Source organism: Neltuma alba, unplaced genomic scaffold (assembly GCF_004799145.2).
Source record: "Neltuma alba isolate B1F8T4 unplaced genomic scaffold, ASM479914v2 tig00012074_pilon, whole genome shotgun sequence".
NCBI lineage: Eukaryota > Viridiplantae > Streptophyta > Magnoliopsida > Fabales > Fabaceae > Neltuma > Neltuma alba.
In genome coordinates, this window is record NW_021636635.1 from 313,299 (window position 1) to 323,596 (window position 10,298).

General features: G+C 32.1%; 1 protein-coding gene across 3 annotated transcripts; it reads left to right on the forward strand.

Annotated features, from left to right (window-relative positions):
* Positions 1-5,761: 5,761 nt before the first annotated feature.
* LOC114721909 (uncharacterized) lies at positions 5,762-8,813 on the forward strand. 3 transcript variants are annotated; one of them, XM_028907799.1, is made up of 4 exons: positions 5,762-6,071; positions 6,194-6,315; positions 7,397-7,558; positions 8,100-8,813. In XM_028907799.1, the coding sequence occupies exons 1-4, from the start codon at positions 5,847-5,849 to the stop codon at positions 8,230-8,232; spliced, it is 642 nt and encodes a 213-aa protein (XP_028763632.1). In that variant the 5' UTR covers positions 5,762-5,846; the 3' UTR covers positions 8,233-8,813. The 3 variants fall into 3 exon arrangements, with proteins under 3 accessions (XP_028763632.1, XP_028763631.1, XP_028763633.1); XM_028907798.1 differs by having other exon boundaries at positions 8,473-8,813; XM_028907800.1 differs by having other exon boundaries at positions 8,486-8,813.
* Positions 8,814-10,298: the final 1,485 nt, after the last annotated feature.

The window sequence follows — 10,298 nt, forward strand, 5'->3', positions numbered from 1 at the left end:
ATGGTTTTCTCCGAATAAGACATCACCATGACACTTGTCCCACATGCAGCAATCCAATGGGCTGATATTCTTGCAAAACATGCTAACATTATGTTGGAAGATTTTGTTCTCCTACATCAACCTCCTCCAGAGTGCCCGTCAAGGCTTTTGGTGGATATGATGTAGGATAGTATTTCTCTGGGTTCTCTAGTTTAGCTTACCACAAGGCTTAGACCTTGCCATCTATACTTTTAAAAAAAAAAGAGGAGGAGGAGGAGGAGGGGCTCATTGGGAGCAGTGGAGCACCCACAACACAACTCTATTTTCCCCTCAATGCAAGTTTCAAATTAATCCATCCATTGTGCCATATAAAATGAAACGCCCTTGGTCGCAGAGGGTACAGGCAAAAGGAAGATTATCCAACTCTCAAACGCAGATGGCTGAAAACAAGAATCAAGCTTGGATTTCACTACACCAAATAATTCCAAAATTGCAGAAAGAAATATTATTAATTTTATATAATATGAAGCTATTGGAATATCTTGTTCCTCTGACATAGGATTTTAATGGCACTCTTCTGATTGTTTGTCCAGTAGCACTTGCACGGGAGAAGATGTTGAGTATTTAGGATGATCAAGAACCTAAGAGTATCCCCGCCCTTGGTCGCCTGGCTTGTTCATTTTCAACTCGTGCCGGAGAAGAGCTCCATGGAATGGGGAAAGGATGAGCAAGAGTCCACGACCTGTCCGCAATCTTCATACTTTGAGCCTATTTAGATTTTATACAAGTTAAGACAAAACTTTTTTTACATACTTATCTTATATTCCATATCACAATTGAAAAATTATTTATAAACTATTCTAAACATACCCTCTCTAATGTTTGTCAACGGTCCTTTCATTCCCATCAAATGATTTTGAAAAATGAGAAGCAATAGATATAACAGTGCAAACTTAAAAAAGCTAATAAAAAAGGAAAAAAAAAGCTTAAGAACCTGATTCAAAATGGGAAAAAAAATATAAGGATATTCGTATTAGTTTTCTCTAAATAAAAACATGTCATTCCAGGAAAGAGTATGATGCAAACGCTCAACCACCGCCCAGTGTTGAATGATCTGTTTAAAATTGGGTGCACTCCGCAAAATATATTCTTTACTTTTCCGTTTCTTCGGATAGCATTTTAAAAAAAATGAAAATTGGCACATCAAAACTTCGGTTAATCACGAGACATTTTTTTAAAAAATGAAAACATCAATTATATAAAGTGAAAAGAAGCTATGCAAGTAATGTTGGTATAGTAGGGACAAGGAAATGGGAAATAGGTAGTATATCAAATTTATACAGAGGGTGACTGGAGAAGGATTGAAGGAGCGTGTTTATATCCTTTTCAAGGTGCCTATCTAACTAAAATGGACAAGATCATTAATCAAGTTCTTCTTGTAAGCACCGATAGTGATGTGATCAAAGGATGAAGCAACTTGAGTAACCTAGCTAATATGGCATCAATTGTATTGATGAGATATGCAAAAATGACAAGGACTAGTAGCTTGTAGTTTCTCTCATTTAAAAGTGAGGACTTTATCATGACCCAAAAAAATTGTAGCAACACAATAGGGACCTCATCTCTTCACCTTCCTCATGAAAATTGTCCAGCCCCATGCAGTCATGAGGATTTTGTGAACACTGTAGCTAGGTAAAATGGAAATAGGAGTTCGATTTAAAGCACTAGATTTACGTGAATAGTTCTACCAATTACAAATTTTCGTGATGTAATGTGAAAAAAGAGCTTCAAAAATCTTGAATTACTCGTTCCGGCCTGCTTATGAAATTTCTGTGAAAAGCTAAATTTCACTTTGTTCACATGATGTTTAGTAAGAAAATAACTTCATTCAGCATTGCTAAGTTTTCATTAAAAAAATACTACATCCAGTTCAAAATATAAAATAAATTTTATTAGAGGGGTTTGGTTTTTTTATAAGATAACATTTCGCTTTTGTATAAACACTTAATGAGTTTTTTTTCAATTACACTCCTAATACATACAGTCACGACACACTCTCTCTCATCTTTTATCCTCCATATGTTCTCTTTCTTTCTTTTTTTCACTGATTATTTCTTTTACTTATTCTTTCATTAATAAGAACATATTTAAGGAAAAAACATATGCCTTACATATTTATTGTCTAAAACTGATTTTAATTGATTTTTTGATAAATGTAAACGATGTAACTTTATCTTATATTTTAAACTGGAGGGAGTAGTTGACAATGAGATACTTGTAACTCTCACATACTGCCATTTGATTTATTATTTACATATTTCAAACTAAGCTAGGGGTTCAACAGCCATTTGCTATTTGTTTGAGTTCGAATAAAAATGAATCAAATACATGTATATAAAATTACGAATATTTAATAGATATGTGTATATAAGCATATATGTGTGCGTGACGTTCGTTTCGGCCTTTTCGCGGCGAGATGTGAATAACGCCAAGTAATGAAATAAATGAATACGATGCTGTGTGCGATGTGAAGTGGCAGAATAAAATAGGAAGGGTGATCACTGATCAGAGTGAAACGCGAGGAGTAGTTGGAGGTTATGATGATGTTATCAAATGCGGGTAATATGCAAGTTGTTATAATTTTATTTGAATTATAAGTCATTTTTATTTCGAAAACATTTCTATAGAAGCATATGAATTTTTTTTTCAATGTCATTTTAGAAATATTTAAAAAACAATTTCATCCTAATTTAACCATCCAAATGGTCATATGCTATATTAAATTGAAAGGATAAAAAAAGAAAAAAAAAAAAGAATCCCCCAGATGTGTCTTTTTTTTTTTTTTTGGGAGGGCCAAAATCCCTGCTAATATGATTTGACTTTGTACTTTTGTTATTCACTTGTGGGATAATTAATCTCCAGGTCCTTATAGTTTTATCTGATTTTTAATTAGGTCCTTATAAAATTTTTTCTTTTTATCAGATCCTTTTACTTTCGTGTGTTTTTAATTAGGTCCTTCTATTTTTTTTTCTTTTTATCAGGTCCTTATAGTTTCACTTATTTTTAATTAGGTGCTTTGTAGTTTTTGAAAAATAATTTATTAACTTTATTCTTTAAAATTAATTTCATTTTTAAATTAATAATTATATAATTGGACAAAATAATTAATATAATCATTTAGTAATTAATAAACAATCAGAATAATAATTATAATTAAATATAAATTATTTATAATCATATTTTAATTTTAGATAAATTTATTTTTATAATTTGAATTTTATAATTATAAAAATTCGAATTGAAAATAAATAATATATTTGTTTAACTAAAAATTTAAAAAAATATTAACATAAGATTGTTACAATAATTTATTATTTTCAAAATGTTATTATTTGTAAAATAAAGAATAAAAATTACAAGGAGCTAATTAAAAACAAAGTAAAACAATAAGGACTTGATAAAAAGAAAAAAAATTATAAGGACTTGATTAAAAATATATGAAAGTATAAGGATCTGATAAAAAGAAAAAAAATTATAAAGACCTGATTAAAAATCAGTTGAAACTATAAGGACTTATACATTGATTATCCCTTCACTTGTTGGCCGCTAGATCATAACATACGGATGAACCATCTCCATGAATGAACAGACTCAGACGCGTGCGGGTAGTTAATACTACCTCCGCTTCTTAATATAAGATTTTTTTAGATTTTTATTTTAGTCTTAAATATAAGATTTTAATTTATTTTGTTTTTCATATTTGTGCAATTTTTTTTTCAAAGTAACCCTTCTAACAATGATAGTTCTAGTCAATACACTTGATTAGCAAGGATATTTTAAGAAAGACAACACCTATTTAGGACAAATAACTAACTCAACTTACTTTTTTAATCTCCTCAAATTAATCAACTAGCTTTTATAATTAGGACCGGAGGTAATACAATTTTGCAGCGCCACTATCGCATTTTCTAAAATTCAGTTTCACCTAATCCACTCATTCCTCATATTTTTTAAGTTTGCATCTCACCATTTTTTTTTTGGAAAAAAAGTTTTCACCGTGTCAACTATTATTGATCATCTCATCAAATGAACAACTAATATTCTTATGGCATAGCTGATGTCAAGGAGTTTACCTAAGTATAATAGAAAAGCGTTTCATTATTTAAAACTTGGTATTCTTTGTTTTGCTAACAAGGGAAGCACAAGAAAACTACGCTACAAGGAACTAGAAAGTCCAGAGCGTCTCTAAGAAAACTCGGTATTCTTATGTAAAAGAAAAGTACTTGTATACTACTAAATCTGTAGATTACAAATGAGATTTTATAATTAAGACGAGAGGTAATATATTATTATTCATCAATTGTAATTTTAAAGATCACAAAGTTTTAACTAGAAAAATAATTTTATATTTGTACTTTCATTGAGATCTTTTTTACAAAAAGTACACTTCAGGACCTTAAATTATAAATACCTGTAGTTAAATAACAAATCCAGTTTTTTTTTTTGTTGTTGAAGGACTTAAGAATTAAAAGTTTAGACTGCACAATTAAATTACAGTGCTAGCCTTAAAGTTAATAGTTTTTATTCTCAAGTCCTTTTAAAATCTGTTTTTGGAAACTAACATATTCAATGGTAGTGCTTTTAGTTAGGGAGTCTTAACGGTAATTTGCCAATTTTTTTGTTGAAAGTACTTGCTTGTTTTTTGTTTTTTTGCTTGAAAAAGAGGAAGGTAGTTTTATTTTTGGTTTAATAATATACTACTATAAATTATCTAAAATTAGTATTCATTATTCAATTTTAATTTTTATCCTCGCTATTACTTTTATTTAATATGAATCTAATATATATTTCAATATACATCAACGTGTTGAATAATTTGTCGTACCTACTCATATTTAATATCTTAGTACTATAAAGTATCTAAAATTAGTATTTATTATTCAAGTTTAATTTTTATCCTCGATATTATTGTTATTTAATATCAATCTAATATATATTTTAATATACATTAACGTATTGAATAATTTATCGTGCCTACTCATATTTAATATCTTATTTTCCCATGTTGGATTTTATTATATTATTATAATAAAAAAAACTCCCGGTAACTAATGTAGAAGTTATTGGAAGTTACTCCCTCCCTCCGTTTCTTATCATGAGATCTTTTTAACTAAACTATGTGATTTAATAAAATAGTTAAAATTAGTTAAAAGTAATTAATATGTAACAAATATAATTTTTTTAAAACATACCCCTAATATATAAATGAATAAATCTAAAAGAGTAATAGTGAGATAAATTTAAAAAAATATTAAATATATTAAATTATGACTAAAATAATTAATAATATATTAAATACTCAAACAAACTAAAAAAAACTTATAAAAAAAACAGACTTATTAAAAAAAATTAAATCATATAATAGAGAGAGTATTGGGTAACAAAGGAAGGAAGCATCCACCTTGGAGCACAAAAATTAAAGCAACACAAAGTTCGAAAATCCTAGGAAGCGTATTTGTTTGGAATAGCCTCAAAAGAAAATCTTGATCAAATGAAAAAAAAAAAAAATTAAAGCATCAACCGGGGTACGGGAATGAGTCGGAGTCTGCGTGTATGGACACAATTTCTTAACTTGTGAAATTGATTATAGCAGGCAAAGTCGCAGTCGCTTTCTTTTATCAAAATTATAATTTATTCGTGCTTGGAACTTTATGGCAGCCGGTTGAGTTATATCAAACTCGCAGTCAATCCGGATTGAACGAAAAGGAGAGAGGACTCCGTACTGCATACCACGACGCCCTCTTTATTAATTAATTCTACAAAGATACAAAATCCATCGTCTCTCGCCGGGGAGCGAATCGGAGAAAATGGGGGATTTGAGGAAAATAGCAGTGGTGGTGGAAGACGTGGAAGCAGCTAGAATTGCTCTTCGATGGGCTCTTCATAACATCGTTCGCTGCGGTGATATCGTCACCCTGCTCCATGTCTACCCTCCCACAAGATCCAGAAGCAAGAACAAAGCTCGTCTTCTTCGTCTCAAGGGCTTCCAGTTGGCCCTCTCCTTCCAACACATCTGCGATACCTTCCCCAGTGTAAGCCTCGTCCGTTTTCAGGGTCAAGGATTCTGTAGAGTTAACTTCATTGCTCTTCGATTACTGATTTTTCCTTTTGCAAATTAATGGGTATGTGCCATAATCTTAGGGTTCTGTTGCAGACAAAGGTTGAGATTATTGTCACCGAAGGGGACCAAGAAGGGATCAAGATCGCCAAAACCGTGCGAGAGATTCAAGCTTCCATGCTTGTCGTTGGGCTTCATGATCGCAGTTTTCTTTACAAGTAAGTCCAATGCCAATTTATACAATATCACATCTTCCTAGTTTTGAGTTAAGTTCCAGGGGCGTTTGAGAATTAAACTCAACCAGTACTATTAGACACGATATAGTCATGATGAATCATTGACGACGACGACGACCTGCTTTTAATAGATGGGTCCTCTTTGTTTTAATAACTTGTAGCGTCTGGGACAAATTCAAATTAGGCTTCTTCATTGTCATTTTGATTCGGTTGAAGATCAGTAAGTTACCTGGATTTGCTACGGGGGAAAGAAGAAAAGTGGGTAAGGTTCTGATTGGAAGGTCAACTTCTCCCTCATGGGTATAGAGTGGTCATCATTTGTTGTCGTTTTTTTTTTTTTTTTTGGTGGGGCCAGAAGAGTTTCGGTTTGATATTGGGTCTTCATGTTTTGACTAATGGCTCTGGAACCATTTTTTCTTCTTTCGTCTGTCTAAGATTATAAATGGGGTTAGGGGGACCTAAGGTTGGCATTTGCCTGTCGCGTGCTCTTCTCGGAAAGGAGTATCCTGTTGAGCTTCAGAAATTTGTCACACAGAACTTTGGCACCAGCACGTGCCTTCTTAATGGTAACAAAAAAACAAAATGCCAAAGGCTGTTGGGCCCCACTTTTTGAATTGTAATAATGCGAGCATTTTAGAAATTAATTTAATGAAAAGTAAGTTTAACTCTCTTTGATAGAAATTAGAATAGGGCTGCTTTTCTTCTGGCTGTGACTGTGAAATCGCTTTGGTTGCTGAGTCAAAAAGCGAATGGCCCTGTTCGGCCTTTCCCCTGATGCGTCATTTTGATCAGGAATCTTCATACAATGCTACCCACATATGGCAAGCATATCTATATATATTAGGCAGATTGAACCGCATCCAGCAGATACATTATGCATACCCACTATTGACGTTTATTGGAGTTTGCGCCTCAGTTTGGTGTCTTTGTCTTGTGGCTTGCACTTTTGGTTGTTTTAGTAATTAGCAATTAGTAATTCTAGGAGACATCACGCAACTCAAAGCAGTTTTTTTTTTTTGGGTACCAACTCACAGCAGTTTTTATATTCGTTCATTCGGCGTAGGTTGGCAATGGCCCATAGTAGTATTGCCAGCAACTTCAGCTGCAGAGTACTTGCCATCAGGCAACCTCCTGCGTCCCCATTAAGGCCCACGGTTTCTGCAGCAGCGGTGTTAGACAGCTCAACCAACTTGGACTTTTCTCAAATCCATCTTGCTGCATTACAGTGAGTTCCCTGACAATTAATCTTCATCACCTCTCAATTAATTTGTCAACGTTAGATTATTTATCCCATCTACCCAGTAAAAGAGGAACAACTATTCAGAACCCAACTGCTCCCTCTTATCCAGAGGAAGGATTTTATCAGTCATATTTCCTGGGAGATTTTTAGGTGACTGGTCTATAAATAAGTAAACATTAGAGCGAATCCTACTGAAGTTATACTAAGCTTTGCTATAAGAGTTGTTTCATTTTTTCGTAAAAATTATGTAATATGTAATAATCTTAAATTTTAATTGAATTTTCTTTTGTGATAATTGAGTCAACTTCGGAATATTAATCGACAATTACTTTGTTTTAACAAAGTATAAATGGGGACGAATTTTCCTTGGATTTGGATCCAGCCGATGTGTGTTAACAGTATATCATCCAGGGGAAGTATAGAGGGGTGAGAAAAGTGTATAGAGAAAAATAAAGATATGAAAATAACATGACATTTTTTTTTGGAAAAAAATTATCACTACACTTGACCGCTTTTATAAATCCAGGCAGCCATTGGGCCTAAATTCCTGCTCCTTCTGCAAATCATTTCTACCCAACAAAATTTCAATTTCTTGGGGAGCATTTGATACTCAAACGCTAGTGCGGATGATGCTTATGCTGTGTGTCCTGGAGTTTTAATTCTACTGTGAGAAAAGAGAGTTGGGGGGTTGGGGCAGAGAATAGTTGTGATACAACGGAATTCCTTCTTCAGATGATGATGTGAGGTCAACATTCATATGAATGTGCATTTGAAATAAATTTGTTTTTGCGGTTTCGATGAGAAGATTTCTCCTTATGGAATTCGAGTTACAGATGAAGCAATTTAGGGGCATAATAAGAGATTTGTTGGCGCATAAGCCTCTAACAGAGCAGTTTTAGAGCTGAATTGCAGGGTACCAGAAACCTCTCCAACAAAAATTCCGTACCGAATCTGCCCCGACCCATCTGCAATTTTTTGGAGATCAAGGAGAAGGTGAGACGCCCTGCCGGGGAAGCTACCCAGATGACTCAATCTCTTTCCTTCAGATTCTTTTTCTTTTCTGACTGAATGTCCCGGATGGCCATTTTTTGTTTGGGAAAATTACTGACTGGTTTCTCATAAGAGATGTATCTACACTGAAGTCTCAATGAAATGCTAATCTTACCCTCCAGTCTCTTGAGTCTTTTGGTGTAAATAAATTTCATACTCAGTTATCAAAATACCTGTATTTTTTTCCTTGAAAAAAAGTTTAAGCTCTCCACCACTGCCACTGCGAGGTGGGAAGAGAATCTCTTCACTTTTCTTGTTGGATGGATTTCCTTTTCACTTCTTATCGTTATCATTGAATTATTTCTTGATGGTTGAGATTTAATACCAATATTTTATAACAATAGTATTATAATATTGGATAATAAAAATAAATAAATTTAGACTGATAAAATTTAATTGAAACAGTTTATGACTGTCTACTTTTATTCAAATATTTTTTACGCTTTACTTTTTATTCTATGAAACTTAAACTCTTCGTATCAATTTTTAATAATTTAAATTTATTTATCTACTTTTTTATTATAATAATACTAGAATAAAATGTTAAATTTCAATCATTAAAAGTTGATCTAATGATGAAAATAAGAAACAGAGGACGGGAGAGTGAGGGAAAAGTGGACAAGTTCTCTTCCAATGTTAATTGGATAACAATATTTAAAACATATAATGAACAACAGCTAAGTTTTTTCATTGCAAATATAGCTAGGAGGAGGACTTATCAATTATAACAGGTTAAATAATACTACTTTCGATCCTTAATATAATAGCTCGTTTGATTTTTATTTTAATATTAAATATAAGATTCTAATATATTTTGTCTATTATATTTATCTATTTTTTCAGGAAAAGTGTTGTGGACGCCATTGTTATCTAGTTTCTAGTGATCGGGCGAATATAATTTTCGTGGTTAAGTTTCTTAATTGAGAGTGTAAACCTAAGTGAGAGTTGGTAAGAAATACTATCTCCGGCAAAAATTAATTAACTAATTTGAATATATTAAAAAAATAATTAAATTTATTATTTATAACAAGTAAATTATCTTTTTTAAAATATCCTTACTGTATATTAACCATGACTACTATTTGATAAAGCATTTAAATGTGCAACTATTATGATAATTATCTTAAAAAATAGATAAATATGAAAGATTAAATATATTATGATATTATATTTATAATTAAATTAAATATCAAATTAATTTTTATATTAAGAAAAGAACGTAGTATCACATGGAGCGCTTCGCGCTATCACGTGTAGAGGAAGTTGCTAGCCATTCTCCTCTTCAACTTTGTTGTTCGTGCATGCAATGCTGACGCTAATTCGACGTTGTTTTGAATTTTTGATTTGGGTCCTTCTTTATGCTGCGGTACTGTCTTTGTTTTCATTTTTATTTGTAATATGGGCATTGTATGTGTTTACGGCGGTAATAATTTTATTGGTGTCAATCTTGTTTAATGTTTTAGCTGACTTTATTCGGTTTGTGTTGCTAATAATTGGGTTTAGACAGGTCTTTCGTTGTCTTGGCCGTCGTAATAAAGTACAATTTTTATATACTCCTCCGGTCTTTATTATAAGACCCCATTTGACTTTTTATTTGGTCCTAATTATAAGACCCCAATCCATTTTGTTTCTTATATTTATACATTTTTTTCCAAAATAATCCTTCTAATAATGA